Source organism: Indicator indicator, chromosome 4, assembly GCF_027791375.1.
Source record: "Indicator indicator isolate 239-I01 chromosome 4, UM_Iind_1.1, whole genome shotgun sequence".
Classification (NCBI taxonomy): domain Eukaryota; kingdom Metazoa; phylum Chordata; class Aves; order Piciformes; family Indicatoridae; genus Indicator; species Indicator indicator.
Window position 1 is genome coordinate 3,936,791 of NC_072013.1, and position 20,079 is coordinate 3,956,869.

Here is a 20,079-nt window from a genome sequence, read left to right on the forward strand (position 1 = left end):
ATCTACCAGACAATGTAGTTTGTTTACCATAGCGTGTCCAATGCCTGAGTGCTTTGCGGAAAAGGGGGAAGAAAGGAAATTAAAAAATCGTGAACAGAACGATTGTTAATTAAAATAACTAAAAGCAAAGATGAGTCGTTAGGGTGTTAGTACATTAGTTGGTTAGTAAAAATGACACATTGCATGAATGGTCTAGTGTTAGTCTTTCAAAAAAAGGTGTGGGGCACCTGAGACACACGAAGTGAGAAAGAGGACAATATGACCAGGACTCTATGGGGAACCATGCCATCTAGTCTGAAAAGAGGAAGGGTGCCACCTACTCTTCCCACCCTGCTATTAGTTGTTAACTTCAACCCTCATATACATTATCCAGGACGGAAACAAAGTTAAAATAATGGAGTACTTACTCTTCAAATGCCCATCAAAGTGTTCCCTCTAAACAAGAGTATTACCCTTAGAGACGTACACGCATAGTACAGAGTTCACCCCTTCAGCACAAATCCAACCATGAATCCCTTCTTCCACCCACTACCACCCACCTACATTCCTGCTCCTTTTCCAAGCCTCACTACCCTCAAGTGTTGCAGAGTATCACAAGCAGGGCAATATTTCCTTTGACTTGAGGATACAGATGAAGATGAGTCCAAGACTTTAAGTGTTCCTTCCAAATTTCCCAATCTGAAGGTTTCTTTAACAGCAGGTGAGTCTGTGACTTTCAGGAGAAGCACACAAAAATACTTGACTGTATGCTGTAGCTCACCTCTGTCAACTGAGACTATCAGAACTGAACCCCTCCTATTGTAGGAAGAAATGTGTTGAGTAACTGTAAGCAGAATTGCATCACTTGTGTCAATGCTGAAGACAGAAGATTTGTGTCTCTCCTGTTATACTGCATCTATGTTACCAAGGAGCTAGGAGAATTCACCAGTCAGTTCACTTAGATGGGTTTAGCAGAACTGTGGAAATGCTTTGTTAATTCCTCTCAAGGAATGCAGATAACAGCTGTTTGAACCTACATATTATTTTTTATTTGCTTTTTAGCAGCTGGGGAACTCAAGATCTTTATCAGAGATTTTGCACGGTATCTAGATTCAGTACTAATGGCAGGGTGGAGCTCATGGAGGCTCCAGGTCCTTGTTCCAGGATAACTGAAGTTGGCAATAACTACCCTAAATTACACAAGCAAGACCTACACTCTCTCATGCAAAAATGTTCTTGCAGGTATCAGAGAATTGTACACTGACTAAGGAAATGAGTTTGTGAAATCTTTGTGGCACTGAACATAAAGTCCTAAGTCTATTTTATTTGTCTATAAGGATGAAATAATATTCTACACTTCAGTATAAGAACAAAAAATCCTAACTTCGTCAAGGAAGTCTCACTCACAATGACATTTGTGTAAGTAAATACATTTTTACAAGCTAGGGAATTGGAGTATGGAATGAAGGGAAGAGCATGCTAAAAATGAGACAGAGCTGAGATCTGAAGACAGACATGGGAAGTCTGACCTTCAGTCTCCTCCTCCCATCAGACCACACCATCCCGAACACTCTGAAAGCCCTGGTAAAACACAGCCATGATCCTATTTCTAGTAAGGGTTTCTCACAAGACAGAAAGAGCTTCATTTTAATTATAATAATAAGATAAATAAACAAGGAGATTTGCTTTGACATTAATAATCACTACTCAAGGGAATCCATGGGTTCACTTGGTTTGTCTCTAAGGAGATTAATTGCTGTGATACTCATTTGATCTTAAAAAAACCCCAGCCCTTAGTATTCACCTAGATTAGATACAAAACATACAACAACTAAAAAAAATATATTGGGCAAAAGTCCAACTATTTAAAGTTCTGCTCTAATTCCAGAAGCAAAAAAAATATGTAAATCTTCTTCCTTCTCCTAAGCCCCAAAAAAAAAAAGAGCAAGGGAAAAGACTACATGGCATCCTGAAGCTCCTGATAACCCATTTATCTGGAACTGGTTTGGGTTTTGATCTTATTCTTGGAATCCTTATTTTTTTTTTTAAATTCATTTTAAAGAAAAATATATTTATTTTCAGTGCAATATTTCCAACCAGTTACATGAAGGCTACTGATTTTCTTAAAAAGCTTTAAAATTCAGGAGCAATGCTTTTTTGTTGTTGAGGTTTTTTGGTTTGTTTTGAGGTGTTGGGGTTTTTTGAGGAAACATAAGGATAGCTGGAAACAAGACTCCCAAATTACCTATATTAATGCTGCAACTTTAAGTCACTAAAGATGAAGAGTAGATAATTTCTTACATACAAAACTATTTAGGGTATACAAAATTATATTGGATGCAATAAAGAAAAAAAATTATATAATTATAAATTATCTTTGACTTTATTTCATCTTTTCTATAAATGAAGATGTCAAAGGACATCACAGGTTCACAGACTGCCTGAAAAATGGTTAAGTATTTTACAGATAAAGAAACTCCCTCTCATGTACACACAGACAAAGCCAGGAGACAGAATCTGCTGGAAGCTGCTGTCAGAGAGGAGAAAAACTGCTTTGTTCTGTGCTTTATTTAGAATGGTGTCTTCATATTTTGTTTCTTGTTAAATGAAGCATTTATAAGGTGAAGATACAGAGTGACCACTCCTAGTGTGTCCAGAAAAACGCCCATAGCCAGTATTCATTAGTTATCAGTTGTTAAATTTTCAATCTCTTCCAAAGTCTTTGTCCTGAAGATTGAAGAGTTTTAAGACTTATTTGATATTACTAGGTAGGAAGAAAAGTAAGAATGCACAAGGCCAGACAGGAAGGCCACAGAATTCAAGGTTTTTCCTTATTGAAAATCGCAGTTAAACTTACCAACTTCCACAACTACCAGGATTGCTTCTCCTCAAGGCCCCATTAATTACCTTTTCTGGGCAGTTTTAGGTTCTGGGTCAGTGTCTCAATTTTGAGTCTGAACTTGGTCAGAAGTTAAGATACAAGTATCCAGGAAAAGATGACTCAAAAAAAATCCATCCTTCTTGCTATTTATTGGTTATTGTCATGCCTGTCTATAAAATTGGACCCCAAATACCTTCTGTTACTTATTTTTTAATTCAGACTGGCCTGTCTCCAGAAGGAGCCATTCTGTTAAAACATCCTTTCTCTTGCCTAGTCAAGTTGGAGCCTTTAAGAGCACAGAACTGCATTAAAACATCCATACTGAATAGATCAGAAGGACTAAAACTTTGTGGTGCTGCTTAACTGGCAAAGGACTCACCTTCTTTCTAATAAGTGTAAAAGCATCGTCCCGGTAAATTAATCATGAAGAGGCACAGACAAATTTCTGTTTAACCACAGATCAAGAAAAGAATCAGTATCTGAAAGATTAGGAAAATGAAAACTTCCCTTGCATAGTTTTGTCTGCAGCCCTTCCTAGCTTCCTGCCTCTTCAAGATTCAAACCAATCCTGACATGAAGCACGGATGTGTTTTAATTCAGGCACATTTTCCCATTGAAAATCGATTTCCAACAAAAGTTAAAAAAAAAAGTATGGTTAACTAAAATGACCAGTAAATTATGCTGAGATAGAGACCATCTATCTAAAACTAAAGAGTACACAAAATAAAGCCATATATTCTGACCCTTCCAGACTGTCAAGCCTCAACTAGTTGGTGCATCTCCCCCTACTGGATTGACTCAAATGTTTGAGGGAAGTAGGATCATTAAGACCCATCCACTGCATAAGAAATTAAATTTGCATCTGCATATAAAACTACTGAAAACAGAGTCATCTTGCCATAAATGAGAAACCACATGAAAGTCTGATGGCAGATTTTTTTTATCAGGGACCTAGACACCAAGAGCACATATAAATACAGGGATTTGTGTGGGAATTACATGCATCTCCAGCCCCAAACCCAAATATTTAAAAGAATGATATGAAATCCCCATAACAGATAAATTATCCACTGACATCCACTACTGTAGACTGTTTCTGACCCCTGACACTGATTATTCTATACTCACAGATACATTTTATCTTACCTACTGTAAAATGTTACCACAAAAGCTTTTTTTGTCAGCAAATGACATTGTACAAACTTAAATAAAACTCTGAATGGCTGTGTTAATATCCTCACTAAAGAGCAAATAAAACAGGTCGTGTTGTTTTCCAAAACTGGTTTCAAAATTTTAGTCTACAAGCTACTTCTGCTTCCTCTACCAATCAGCAAGACACCAAACAGCTCCTATTCACAGGGTAAAGTTCATATATCATGCAGTAGATGGGCCTCAGTGACTTGATATATTTGCCAGATGTCAGAGCAAGGTTATTTAATTTTATCATATCTGTTTATATCTGAATTTTCATTTTATAAGAAAGTCTTTAGGATTTTAAGACTAACCTACTACCAAATACATCACCTGATAAGAGTTGTCTGCTCAGAAAAGTAGCAAGCAGATATGTAAAATCACAGTGGTAAAATCAGAAAAACTTTCCCAAAGTGGAATTGTAGGGTGCTGGATTGGTCTGGGTTTGCTTGACTTTTATGATTCTTCCATTTTTCCAGTCCTGACAGCCAACAGGTGAGTCTCATAGGTAGAGACACAAGGGAAAAAAAGTACAATCTCAATATAGAAAGAAGGGGGGGGAACCAAAAGAAGCAAAGAAGAACAGAGAATCAAGAAGACTCAGAAACACTCCAGCCAATTAATTCCAAAGCTTTAAAGTTAAAATAATTACACACATACCCACCAGCCTGCATACCTGCACAGTCACATGCGCACACAAGGAAAAGTAAAGGAAAAACAAAAGACTTGAAGAATTAGAATTATGACATCATGGCAATGGTTAAACCAATTAACAAAACTGAAAGAAAAAGAGGAGAGGTGTAGAGTCTTGGCTGTTGTTGGAAAAAGTCTCTGTTTCCACAGTAATTAAATGCAACAAGAAAATTGCAGATAAGATTGAATCATAATTAAGGAAATAATAATAAAAAAAAAAAGAAAAGGAAAAAAAACCCCAGGAGAACAGAAAAAGATAAAAGGAAAAAGGAGATGAAAGTAATGTCAGAAGTTTTTATTAATTGAAATTGGGGGGGGGGGGGAAAGAAAATTAATAAAGTGGAAATGAAGATATTGCAATAGGGATAAATTCTCATCAACTAATGTTATTTCACTGTCTTTTAGATACCAAGATCCATCAAAGATGGAGAAACTCTAGCAATCCCACTGAGCATCCCCATTTCTCCATTACTCTCTCCCACCTGCTGTCCCAATTAAAGAGAACCAAAATTTCCCCGGCATTTTCCCCCCTTCACCATTACCTGCCGCAGGTTGCGTGTCACCTTAACGTCATGCCAAGCGTTGTCGTTAAACTTGCCGTTGACTGGCTCCACAATGGCCTCAAAGGCCCCAGATCCCAGGTTGATGACCAGCGAGACGGCGCCATCTTTCAGGGCCAGGTTGACATAATCAGCTGACTTGCCGGTGTGCAGAATAAGCCCGTTGCGTTGCCATGTCTTGAAGGAGAGAGTGATCTCATCGCTGCTGCTCTGGATGGGGTTTTGCGACAGGTCATAGCAAAGGTATTCAGAACCACGGAAGGTGGCCATGTTCTCATCTCGCGCTGGAAAAGAAGGGAAATAAAGGAACTATTCAGCAGTCAGCCAAGAAGAGATTTAAGACTGTCATGACATTTCTAAGTAATCCCAGAGCACTGTTAATGCTCTATACAACTATGTATCATCACATTCTAATGACTGTACAGCTCCTCTTGTGATACGGTTATCAAGAGAATTAACAACAAGGTCCTTGGTACCAAAGAACTTCAGCCCTCCACTTTCAGTTTTACTGCAGCACTGTGACCATAGGGACCATTCAAAAGTATGTAGTGGAGTCTAGAAGAAGTATATTTAATGACACTGCTATAAGACACTTCACATCTTTCTTTTTGGAGAATGATGGAAAACTCTGCTATTCATAACATGACCATCATATACACATTGTTCCAAAGAACCAAACATTTCACAAAGATCAGTATTTAGATTCATCACTAATATTGTCTGACTTTATCTTAACTCATCTGCCCCATAATTTAAGACAGGCATCAGAATATAATCATGACAGAGCTCCCTCTTTCTCTCAGCTGAATGAGAGATCAAGCAGACAAGACCCCCACAAGAAGCATCCCCTAGTTTCCTTTTCTGAAGAGCATGAGACATAAAACATTCTGTCAACAGACATAAGTAACTATGTTTGCTGGTAAACACTTCTCAGAACTTCATCTGTTTGATCACCTTATCCAGAAAATCTGTACTAGAAGAGTATCTTTTTCATGCAGCAAAAATAAACATTGGAAAATTATTCACAGCACATGACAGGAAATATTTTGTTATTAAGAAAAAAATCGTAGGTACAATAAGGAAAATGACTGAACTAGTTTCTTAGCTACTGGAGGCAGCATTTCAATGGTGTAAAAATCCTTTGTGTGGGCTGAAAGTCTCCTTCCACAGTCATTCAGAGTCAGCTCTGCTGCCATGCTGTGCTCACATGACTTGAGATGGCTGTGTACCCCAGTTTTGCCCAGTGGAAGAAATACAGAAAGGTGATGGTCAAGCTTACAGGAGGGCTGCCTGACCCCCATTCCTACCAGCCCGATCTGGGGGGAAAGGGTACTTATAATGGAATCTATACAAGCCCCCACTCTCCATTTATAGCACCTTTCTTACTCCCAGCTGTGAAAGCAAGTCTTAGCATGAGTAACTACATGGTACAAGCAGTCAAGATATCATTGCTTACAATTTACTGCTAAGGCAAGTGTTGATGCTATTGACATTAATAGCACTTTTCTGCTTCATTTTGTCTCCTTTAGTAACACTAATATAGAGTAGCTAGAATTTAATAGTGCAAAACTGAAGGGAAAATATTTGTCATAGCCATTCTTAAAAAACAACTACGTGGTAAAATCTGTACCCTCATAGCATGAAACAGCAGTGACAAAACAGCATAGTGTTGCAACATGAACATATATCATCCTCAAGTGGCAGAGACTTTTGCAGTCTTGATTGAGGTTATCACAGAATGAACTCATAAAAAAGTCTGGGCACGTTGAAGGCAGCAGTAACGTGTGTTTGTACTCATGTAAGCAAATCATGCACTGTGAGCAAACCGTAAGGAAAATTATTTCATGCAACAGTACAGACTGGGAGTCAAGCAGCTCAGAAGCAGCTTTACAGAGGACCTGAGGGCTCCAGTGGACCAGCTGAACACAAGGCAGCAGTGTCTGCCCGTTCAGCAAAAGCCAGCCACATTCAGGGCTATACTACTAAGAATGCAGCCAGCAGGCTGAGGGAAGCAATTCTTCCTCTAATGGACACTTGAGAGATCACATCAGGAGTAATCTCTCCAGTATTACACTCTCCTGAATAAAAATGGCTTCAACATACTGGAGGGAGTTCAGCAAAGAGCTACCACAGCGCTCAAGGTGCTGGAGTAGATGATATGGAGGGAGAGACTGAGAAAGCTGGGTTTCTTCTGCCTCAGGGAGAGACAACACAAGGGAAATCTTACTGCTCTCTGCAACAGCTTCATGGGAAACACGCAGAAGATGAGACAAAATGCTTCTAATAGGTCTGCAGAAGAATGATGAGAGGCAACAGCACAGAAAGAATACAAGAAATTCTCATTCTATACAAAAAATGATTCATCTTGAGGATGGTCAAACACTAGGAATGACCTAGAGAGACTCTGAAATCTCCATCCTTAGAAATATTAAAACTTGATTATGCATGGTCCTGTGCTGCCTGCTGTAACTGGACCTTCTCTGAGCTATTGGTTGGACTACATAGGCCTCTGGAGGACCCTTCCATGTTACTTGCTTCTGTAATTCTATTCTGAACACATTTAACTACCACCAAGGAGTGCACGTGCTTGTGTCAGTGTTCAACCAGCCTAAGCACAGAGCGCTGATATTGATTGCAGTTCTGGAAGTCAGAGCCGAGTGCTTAGCAACCCTCCCCACAATGATAATTCCCCTGCCTAGCCACTCCTGATTCATCAGAAGGGAACGTGTTACAATCAAGTTGGACACATGCTCCATGTACCTGCAGGTAATTCCCATCAAACAGCCAGCATCTGAGGGCAGGAGTCAAACACAATCATTATGACTGAGCCTTTTTCCCACAGCTGCAGATGTGTGAAGAAGTGAATACACATTCGATGTCTTTGGGAAGGGAGGCGTGGGGGGTTGATTGCTCACTTAGTACAAGGCATATTAACAGGACTCATTTTCACTTTCTCAGTCACTTAGATGAAATCTCACTGTTCTACTGAGTACAAAGAAGGAGGTAAAGAGTAGAACTCTAAATGGTAATTTAAGGCAACCACTGCAGACTCATCAAAACAGAGCAGAGAAAATTCAGAGGGCTATTACTCTTACCTGTACCGCTGGTTTTAATATAAGGTGCTATCAACCCATCTCTGTGTACAACTACAAGCCTGTTTTTTCCAGTCATCTGCTGATGACCCTTGTCACAGATGGGACCTGAACCATCTTTATAGCCTTCCTGTTCTCTGGAGAATGTCACCTATTTCTGTTTCACGTGTTGTTACAGGCTTCTTTCTTCCCCCTGTGGCTGCTCTCTATAGATATTCAAATTTGCTGATCACACACTAAAGTGTCTCTGGGTTTCACTGGACGATACCAAGGTTTCACCTTTCCACTGCATGTCCTATAAGTACAACTCCCAAGATCAACTTACACTCTAAACCTCTGTTCTCCAAACCATCAATTCCTGAACGGATTACCAGTGGTCATGTGGATGACTAGTTTACCAGCTTCATGAAAGGCTATTTACCAAGCACAGCCCTTTCATGCTATCCTATCTGTTAGGACACTGACATATGTGATGGCTATGACCATAAAGCACACCTGACGCAATAGAAGGCGAAATGGATACAAGTCTTCTCCACAAATAGATGAAGAGAAAAATCCCTGAGAAAGCTGCAGGCCTTACAGTATTTCCAAACAGTTTCTGGTACAGTCTAGTGACATCTGGAAGACCAGAGAGTGGTGAACTGCTTGTTATTTGTTAGCTCATGTGTAGTACTCTTGTGTAGTACTCTTCTGTAGGCTCTACAAATTGCAGTGATATTTGTCTTCTATATTCTTTGAGTAGTGTATTAAGGAACCTCTGCAGCGCAGCACAGCACAGCTAACCTAGAATAGCTAAACTTAAAATCCAAATCGAAGTCAACAGCAATCCCTGGTTTATATTACATGAAGCAACAGATCAAACTCTGGTTCTATGGTGATGTGAAACTCTCTGTATATATTAAGTGGTATTAACTTGAATTCATTATCTCATTTTTCAAGTGTGACCATGCAACTGTATAAAATAATATTTACTTAAAACAGTATTTAGAATATTTGCAAACTTTGGTTTATACATGATTTGCAAGCTTTGATTTTTAACTGTTAATACCAGACAAATTCACAAAAATCAGAATCTGAAAGCAGGGTACCACATGTAAGCAACTGAATCTTCCATTTCACTCATTAATATTAACCTAAACTCATTATTTATTTTCTAACACATTCACATAACTAAATAAAACCCAAGAAAGACAAATGATGCAAATGAAAAGCAGTTGCTCACTGACAATTGACTGATGTCCAGCCAGTCCCCAAGCAATGGACCCTGGCCAGCTTTCTCCCTAGTTTATATGTTAAGCATGACTACATTTGATACAGAATATCCCTTTGGTCAGCTGGGGTCAGCTGTTTTGGCTGCGTCCCCTCTCAGGTTTTTGTGCAGCCCCAGTATGCTCACTGGTGAGGAGGTATTAGGAGCAGAAAAGGCCTTGACTTAGTGTAGCTCTGCTCAGCAATAACTAAAACATCCCTGAATTTTCAAGACTGTTTCCAGCACAAATCCAAAACATAGCCCCATACCACCCACTAGGAAAAAAAAATAATTCTACCCCAGCCAAAACCAGCACAATATAATAGTGTAGTAAAGTACAGCTACACAGAAGACCTAAGTGCAAGGAGGTAAAGAAGGCAGAAGTTCTCACTGTGAGCATTAGTCCTGCTGCTTGAATGATAAGCCCTCCTCACCTGAGGACATGCTAGTGACTGTGGATATGAACGTACTGCAATCAGGCACCAGCTACCCTTTCAGCAGCACGACATTTAACACAAGGAAACTATCTAATTTAGTTCTGATAGGATGACTGGCTGACATCATCATGCTAGCAAGCATAATTGAACTCAGTGTTTCTGGGCAAAAATTTTGTGATTGTCTTCCTGTACTGTTGAAATTAACAGGTATTCCTCCTTTCCATACTCATCCTTACACCATGAAAAATAAACCTAAAATTTTAAAATTCCATCTGAGCTGCAGGAAATCTTTTTACTTGAGTCATAACAAAGTCTGAAAAGAATAAACTCTACATATGAACCATGAAGAGGAAAAGAGACCAAGAATTTATTCTAGATAATGAGCCATGGGAGGTCAAGACATCATCTTCCAAAGAATGCAGCAGAACCTCTGTTTGGGGAAACTCTCAGGAAATGAACTAGGAGGAAATTCTGTTCTGGGCAGGGTTGTCCTAAGAGTCACCTATAAAAGCTATGATCCTCAACAACCTTACAGAACAATGCATGATTTATGTTCCAAGACACTTTCTCATGTATCTGATGTTCCCTCAGAGGTTAGAGGATGTCACAGAAAGTAGTCAGCTAGCACCTCTGAAGGACAGAAAAGGGTAATTATTTCCATCACCTTCCTGAAGAGTTGTCCAACGACTAAATGCTGAAATCCTAATGAAAGCCTTCAGAAGTGGTCAAAGCAGCTCACCCAGATTCATGTTCTCAAAACAAAGCTGGATAATTTAGTAACAATCAGGCTGTTAAAGTTGATGACATACTCCAATAATTTCTAAACAGGAGATTACTGCATCTTCCATTAAGTTTTGATTTGCATTCTTCCTTTATAGCTTTTGGTCAGGAAAAAATTACATCCAAATAGTTCTGTTTTTTTCTAGTCTGATCATTCTTCAGAACACCCAACTGAACCAATGATACCATTAATTAAACTCTCTCATAAGGTCCCATGCTCTCTCTCACACATACATAGTTTTGTGCTCTTAATAATCAAAACCAAATATTTGTTTAGAAAGTCTTACAGATGTTATTTAATTATTTAGATACATATGAAAGAGTGTGCAAACTATTCTTCTATGCATGAAACATCTTCCAAGCATCACCAATTTTGACACTGTTATGTGGAAGCTTTGAGAGTCATATGCACAAACTGTAAAGTAGGAATGTCTAAGTCATCTTTATGTCACAGTGAGATAACTGAATTTATTGCATTGCTAAAAACCTTATAAAAATAATATTACTTCCAACTTCCATGACATTATGGGAATAAATTTTCAGAAGTAAAAACATGTTTGCTGTTGGAAAATCACAGAAAAAGGTTATAACGGAGAAGATTAAGTGCTGAGCTGGAGTCTCATAGTAAAAAAGAGTAGTTTCCCCAATCCTTACTAGCTTTAAACCATTTTGGGTAATGTTACTGTCATTTACTGTTTCCTCAGGCCTTTCATTCTCTCTTATTGTGTCTACATACTTTGTAACTTGAAAGCAGAGAAGAATCAGAGTAACAACATCAGAAACAGTGTAGGTAAGAATCAATGCAGGACATCTCTTATCATGTATAAAAGATTCAAAGAGCAACATTAGCCTAGGAGCCCAAAACAACATGAACTCAGGAGTCAGTGCTTAACTCAAGTTTTGCCTAGTGTATCAGCTCTGATATTACTCAAAAAGCTCTTTTATCTCACCAGTAAGAGCAAAAGCAGCATTATGTTACACCAGAGAACACCAAGTACCTGGCATGAATCATGCCCTCTCCTCTGTTATCTGCTGCTTTACACGCTACCCTTCGAGTATAAAGGAAAATGCTTGCTAAAAGGTCCTCAAATTTAATCCCAGAAGAGATCAAGGAGACCTGGCAATACAACAACTGTTGGCCCTTATGTGAAACTCGACTAATCTATTATTTCCCTGAGCTCCAAAGCTCTTACTAAAAACAGGAGGAAGATACTTTCTCTAAAGATACCTGCAGGTTTTACCTCTGCTTGCTGCTGCCTGTGTCCTTGGATGATGCTCTTTGGACTAGCTCATACATAGAGGAGGCTCTGATCCCCTGGGCTGCAAACCATGCCTAGGAGATCCAGAACCAACCCTGCTAAGTGACTTAGTCCTGATGAATTTGGGCCACCGTGCATCAAAGAGTGAGAGCAAAGGGAGTGGACAAGCGTGTGTGTGCTTGGAGGAATATCCCCTAGGTACCTGATCCTCAAACAGCTGCCATGGAGTGTCTAATGGAAAACATATAAAGCAATTTCCATGGATCACATTCACATATCAGTGATAGAGCTAACAGGCTGTTAGAAGCATGACTGCTTTCTTTCTGGAATATGCACTTATATATGCAGTTGAAGTTCACACCACCTAAACAACTGAAAATGCACACAAATGAAAGGGTATTTTGCTTCTCAGCCCTGGAAAACTCTTCTTTTCTCAACAGGGTATTACTGTCGTTCAATTCTTCTGAGAGGAATAAAAAAATAAAAATAAAAAAATCAGATGCATGACAGAAAATCTCCTAGTTAGTCCACAGAGACTATTTAAACCTAGATTCAGCAATACTATGAGCCACAAATTCCCTACTGAGTCTCAAAAAAAGTTCTGAAGAACCTGAACCCATGTGAATGAACCATTTACCACAGAACTCGCTCAGCAGCACCATTTGCTCCAACACCACACAAAATAGCTGAAAAATGCATTCATGAAATGCATTTTCACTAAATGCTTTGTTGATAAACATATTAATATGACAAAATGAAAATTAATAAATAAGATGGTATGTCTTTAAAAAGTATAGCAGAAGGGTAACATCTTTTTCTTTTTTTTTTAATTGCTTACCAAAGTTGATCCACATGACAAACTACAAGTATTGAAGCCAGAACCTGACCATTCTATCCTTGACTTTACTACTGATTTACTGTGCAACCTGAGGCACTTAATTAACCTCAGCTGTCTCCATCTGTTCTACAAAGATAACAAAAATATAGCTTAAGTCCTTGAGACCTATGGGAAAAGAACAATCTATGAGTTTAATAAAACTTCTCTGGAAAACAAGAAATGTTCCATGTCCATGAAGAGAAAGCACATGGCAGTCCAGTGTATATGCAGTGTACAGAATGTTCTGGGCATCCTTCTGTCCACCTATGTTTCATTGTTTGCTGAGTACAACCAAGTGTGCTGCTATCAGCGTGTGACGCTGCATTCCCTGCCATTTGCAAGGAAACAATAAACTCTGAGTACCAGTCTGACTGTGGCACTGTGTGGCACTACTTTGAGGTGTGCTTGATATTTATGGTCTGATTAGCTGGCTGGCTGAAGAGGAAAAAAAAAAAAAACAACCACAATCCTATGACAATATCTTGCTTAACACAAAATTAAATTTAACAATTTCATTTTACACTTCCTTAAAAATACATTTCTCAAAAAATTAGCACTCCATTTTAAAATAAAAGCATGAAACAAATTTGCTTTTCAATGAACGATGCTGAATAAATCAATGTTAAAAGTAATTTGCCAGAAACAATTTGATATATTCAGATAAATTTACAATTTGTTTTGGTTGAACAAAGTATACTTTTTTCTTTCTATTCCTCTGAACAATTTTTCTGCTCTCCCTCCCAGACCCACAAGGTGCAAGGAAAGCAAGGTGTTGCTACTAATTTTGTCAAGATGCTGATCTGGGCACAAAGGCTCCTCTAGACTCCTCATTGCTGAGCATGGAGGAGGACAATTCCCACTGCTGCTGTATTTACTTTTCCATATGTTTTTATGTTGTTCTGCATTTCTTCTAACTTACATAACTTCCTCATGCATCATTCAAAAACATAAGGATGCCGCTCTCTAAACCTATCATCCAGCAAAAATATTTCCTTACAGACTGAACAGTCAGAAAAGCGCAAACTGACCAGAGAGAGAACATTGCAGCACCAAGAACACAAAACTCAAGAACATATTCACCAGTCCTGCTCTCACAGAGGTATCTCTGTAATGGGTTGTTACCCAGCCTCTCTGCCCTTTGTGGAGAACACAGGACAGTGCAACAAGGTAAGAGCATGTCAGTATACAGCTAAGCTCTTCATTCACCAGCTTTTTATCTTACATACTCTATTGAACAAAATTGCCATTGTTTTATATATATAAAACTGAAGCAATCTGCTTGCCAACAGGAACACCATATTTACCACCTGAAACTTAATATTCTTCAGCAGCAATCTGTATCCAAGCTGTAATCCCCATGTTTCACACTAGTTTTACTCTTCTAGTCCATTAAAAAAAACCCACAACAAAACAGAACAAAAAACCCCAAACCAACACCCACCAGAAAACAAACACCAAATACTAATTCTGATGCTTGGTTAGGAATTTTTGTTGTTTAAAATACTGAAGACAAGGTCTTCGCTAAACCTTCTGACCTCAGCAAAAAGCCACAACATTAGGGAGAACAAAGTTAAGTAGCTATCACAGTCTTCCCTATATGTGTGGTAGGATTGGTGCTGCTTGGGAACATTGGGGAAAAGAAAGTTGAAAAGTGCATTCAGAACAAAAGCCCACCTAAGGAGCCCAGTGGAAGGAGAAACTCCTGCTTCCACTGAAAGGCACTCTTTTAGAAAACTGCTGTAGGCTCTCGAAGAAAGGATAGCAGCAAAGAGGTAGCAGTGCTGAGCTGTGCGCTTGTGTTAGCAGCAGCCTTCCAGCAGGCGTCAGGCTTGCTGTTGAGCAGGGAGCCCTTTGGGCATCCTTCCAGCACTGAAGTGAGAGTAGAAAAATAGTTAACACTAATCACTGTAATAACACAATAATGATCCACAAAATTATGCTTTTCAATAGCAGTGAGCAGTATTGAAAGCCATGCCCATGGGAAAGGGGAGGTGCATGGAAGGCGAAAAGCAAAAGTGAGGTGGTAGAGAGAAACAGAGTGGGCAAAGCGGTGTGTGAGACTGGTAATACAGACTGTGGTTGTGTCAGCTCCTCACAGCTTTAGTGTTATTGGAGAGTGTGTATGTGTGGAACCCCAATACTGCCACAGTATCAAAGTACATTCCCAAACGTCACTGCTGTCCTTCATTTATGCTTGTTGTGAGACTTCATTGAAACCATTTATTGAAGTAGCAGTATCCAAACTCAATTTGAGACACAACGATTCTTCTCAAAACAAAGTCACGGGCAAGGGACTGTTACAAGCTGGCAGAGCAGCTTTGATCAGTAATTATTTCAGGGTGGAAATGTGCGCATTTATATGCAATGAGGAACAGGCTAGCCTACTGCTATGTAGATACAGCAGCAAGTTCATGTGTTTTACGAGGGCAGCAGAGATGTATATGCAGATATAGGCAGTACAGGTACAGACACATCATATTTCTGTGGAATAAGTGCATCTGAACAATCACAATGCATACACAAAAAGAGATACGTCCTTTGTTACATCATGAAAGGAAGCAGATATTCATGTGAAGAGATTTACATAGAGCAAGAAACACACGAAACCAGCTTGGAGTGGCTGTACATGCATATGTGTAAAACATGGGAGAATTAACATCCTTGTACACCTTACTGGATATGTACGAGGGCAGGAACAAAAGGCATCTCCCCCATGTAACTTCAGGGCACCTCCACATGTGGGTTACACACATGTATGTACAAAAAAAAAAATGGATCATTATCTCGACCAGGTGTAAATACAGGAGTGAATGCACATGGTCTTAGAGAGTAAGCATAGATGTTCTAAGCACCTGAGGGTGTAAGCATGCTGGAAGCATAGCAAGCTCTGGCATTGCACACAGGAGCGAGAGGGAGGCCGTGGCAGTGTTTCTGGCGCATGCTCCAACTTCATCCTAGGCTTTTTTCCCTTTGTGTTTTAGGGTTTTTTTCTGCGGCAGAACAGACTCCATGTCTACAGGGAAGGTGCTTAATGAGACAAATCCAATCTCTCAAATGCCTTATCAGTTGTGGACAGGCCTGTTTCTGACAGCTGACCTTTCCCACTGCACGCTGCTGAAAAATCCATACACCACAAACAATTAACACAATGGTGAAAACATAAAGCTGATGGAAGGGAAGACTAGGCTGTTACAGACAATAAGGAGAGAGTGATACACATAAAAATGATAGAGCAGCTATACAAGGAGGTTTGATTCCACCTTATTTTGCTACACACACACTTTATCACCTTTTTTGCAGTATGACTGTAGCAAAGCTGTATGCAAAAACAAGGCCCACGTAACACAAAAAAGGAGAGCCAAGAGGACAGACACTATCGGTATATAATTTCATTAAGCCCACACGCAAGTAAATACATATCTGTATAAATATACGCAAAGCTGATAGAAGAAGCAAAGTTACTTACAAAACAAGAAAAAAAAAAGTTAAAAACAAGCAAAAAAAAAAAAAAAAAAAAGCAAAAGCACACAGAGCAGAAGAGGTGAAGACAAACATCACCCTGCCATCATATACCTCTGCTGCTGTGGAACTAGTTCCTAACAACACATAGATAAATACATTCATTAAAAGGAGTGAACTGAATATATCTGAGTTAGGAACCTCAAAAATAATACACCCTATCAAATAGTCTCTTCTAATAATGACAAGGAGGCTTGTCTCAAGGACAGTACAAGTTCAGTTCCAAGTAAGCAGAAGACTATTTCTGTTGGAAGGCACAAACACCTACACAAAGTGGATGGTGTCATCAGTTGTCCAAAGGATTGGCTACCCAGGAAAGACTCAGAGAAAATCTGCATGCTCTCAGCAATGCTGCCATCTCAGTGTGAGACTTGGGCAAACTACACATATTTTCTGAAGTTTCTCTTCACTGATATGATTTCCCATAATACATGCATGACACCAACATGCCTGAAGATCAAGACCAACATATCTCAAATGATAGATCAGAGAACAATAGATCAGAATAAGAGATAAAAGCTATGCTACCAGTTCATTCAAAATTAGTAACTTTATACCATGAATGAAGTTACTTTCATATCTTGACGTGACAGCACCAAGAATGAGCCCAGCTGTTTTCGTTAGTTCAAATTACCAGGTATCACGATCTTAATAAAGCCTTGTATAAGTTATCAACATTGGATATCAGTTAAAAACTGTTTAAAATCCCCAACCAAATCTGTGCTTCTCTTCAGTATTTTAATTCAAACTTTGAACCCGTTGGCCCTGATAAAAATTAGGAGTAATTTTTTGGTAATCCGTGAAGGTACACTGCTGGATGTAAAACAGCGATCATGCTGGTATCTGTGTTCATGTTATTTTCCCTAAGCCTGTTGCTATAAGGTCAGAACTGATGTAATTCTTATTCTTACAAGCAAAGCCCAGCTGCTGTAAAAAATGACTTTTCAAATCTCCATGCAGGAAATGTGGCACAGCCCTTGTGTTACAACTACCACTGAAAAGATGTGTGTTTCTCTTCCAGTTCAAAAAGTGCTGCTGTTATTTTCCTGGAGCGGAGTTTGCCCTGGAGGGTCTTGATTTCTGTGGGTTTGGGGTTTCTTTTAAATATCAAAGACCTTACTCTAATCTAAACACCAGGGGCATTTATATAATTTATAAATATTTTATAACCCTTGTTTTACCACAGTGTTGTCCCTTTTCAGGCTGTTCCTCAGACTTTTACAACTTCATTAAGACACCATCACTGGGGTATTACCCTTTAGAAACTGAATGTTGGTCAGAAGTTTTGGGAAAAAGAAATGTCAGTTTTGATCAAGATCCACAGAGCAAACCCTTGTGTATCCTTCCACATGGCCAGGGTGAGGAATCCCTGAAGCCCTTTCTTTGTGGAAAGGATCCCCACTTTGAAAATACGAGACGATTTTGAAAAGCGTCTCCACCAAAGTAATCTCCAGAGCCTCCAGATTAATGGTTTCTTGACAACTCCCTGGTCAAATGTGCTTAGTTCCAACATAAATAAATGTCTTGGATTTTTTCCCCTATAACTGCTACATCTGCAACTACTTTGTGGCGTCACAGACAAGCTGGGGTCTTTTTGCACACTATCTCTAGCAACAGAATTTTGGCAGCCCAAGTTCTACTCGTACCTTCAGAATGCTATATTCCCTTATGGAGCTGCTGAAGGAGGACTGTTGGCAGAATTTGGCCTTGACATGGTAATTTTCAAAGGTATTCTGTTAATTTAGATGTCAGTAGAAGGTATAACTTATTTTCTCCAAATTGTGTTGGTTCTGTAGAGCTATGAAAAATAAGGGGGGGAATTATATGCAATTATGCTAATTTATATAACTGATCACTATATACATATATATGCAGTTTTATCCTTATCTTCAGGCAGTTGAACTCAAAAAATAAAGAAGCTCAATTAAATACTTTTTTTCTAATTTTACACAACTGGTTTTTTGCTTGTAACTATACTTCAATCCCACAACAAAAGGAAACTGCGTAACTTAACTACTCTGGGAAGACAATGGAGTAAGACTCACTGCAAATAGTACATACCAACACTGAAATCTTTTGCACAGTTACCTGATGATCTACACCATTAAGCTCCTTCACCTGCAGCCCACAGAGGACCTCTGTTTCTGCTGCTGTCTAAATATATTCCTGGAGTGTCACTTTCCTGCTTCTTTGTACTTAAAATTCCACAATCTGGTTGACTTGACGCTACCATGGTACATAAATCATAAGACAGAGTTTGTGCCCCCCTCAACTTCAATGCCTTCTGGCTTCTACTGTGAATGCTCATTTAAAAGGAAAAGTTTTCAAGCTGCAGAGATATGAGCAGACAAATATAAGTGCTGACCTTAAGATTTCATAGCATCTGGTAGAACAAGCTTGTTGGCCCCTAAGATTCTGTTTCACAATAGGGGTGAATTAGGAACTAATTTTCAAAATCTTACAAGAACTATAGCAATTCCATAAAGTACTTTTGGTCATGAGTAATTCTAGTCTGGTTTAGAAGCATGTGCTAAAATTGCTTCAGTTGGCAGAACTGAGGCTGTCAAGCCCCAAAAGTAAAAATGATCCTTGATGGGAATTGTAATCACCAACCAGCTACAAACTCTGACAGTCATGCAAGTGTCAGTCAGAACAGGCTGCAGAACAGGACAGGGACAGCATGGCTAGTCCTACTTATCCATCAAGATGTTGCACCCCTGCAGGCATAGGAGTCTCCAGACTCCACCTGCATTTGCTTTAATCACTTCTGTAATAGAAAGAAATTGCTACAACCAGTCAAAGTCTTCACTCTCAGAGCAGACCATATCATGCGTGTATACCTCTGCACCAATATTGCATAGCCACTTGCTTAGCTGCAGGGGGAGTTTACAGGGGCAGAAAGAAATTACAGCAATGGGAGACTTGGAGTTTGCACATAAAGCAGTGACCCTGACAGAGGCTGGACACTCATTCTTCTGTGCAGCAGGCAAGCGTGTAGAATACATCACATCAGCTACTTTGTGGTAGCTTCCCATGTGTATTGCCTTACCTCTCAGTAAATGCAAGGCAGCTCACACCCCAGTGTGAACAAGCGAGGTTAGCTTGCTTTCCCTTAGAATTACAAGTGTACACATGTGGTTGTTTTGGAATAGGTAAATTAATAGTCTAGCTTGCCTCAGAGTGAGATGTTATTACAACAACAGCCTGAGTCGGCTACCTCCCCTCCAGCATCACCCACTTGGTTGTTATTTTACATTCTTCCAGCATGTGGCTTTTTCCCTATAGTGTTCTGGGACTATTCCCAAGCTCCCTGGGTAGTGCTAGAGAAGAATGCACCATTTCCTGGGTTTAACTTCAAATGTCAACAGCTCCAGCCCTCTTTCATCCTCCTGGTTGCATCTTCTGTGAACTGCTAACATCATAAATATGATCCATAACCTGTAACATCTGAGTTTATCAGTTATTTCCCTAGTGCTGTATCTGCCTAGGCTATTAAGCTTCCACTGAGATCAGTGTACACCTCTGATAGAGGAATGTTTGTTTGCCAACTGCTTCATATTGA

At 39.4% G+C, this 20,079-nt stretch overlaps 1 protein-coding gene across 3 annotated transcripts in view; it reads right to left on the minus strand.

Annotated features, from left to right (window-relative positions):
• NRXN3 (neurexin 3) overlaps positions 1-20,079 on the minus strand; it is a 909,976-nt gene that overhangs the window by 700,213 nt on the left and 189,684 nt on the right. For all 3 annotated transcript variants that reach the window (XM_054400548.1, XM_054400546.1, XM_054400549.1), the window contains one exon: positions 5,287-5,588. In XM_054400548.1, coding sequence (XP_054256523.1) covers positions 5,287-5,588 — 302 coding nt within the window. The remainder of the gene's footprint in view (positions 1-5,286; positions 5,589-20,079) is intronic.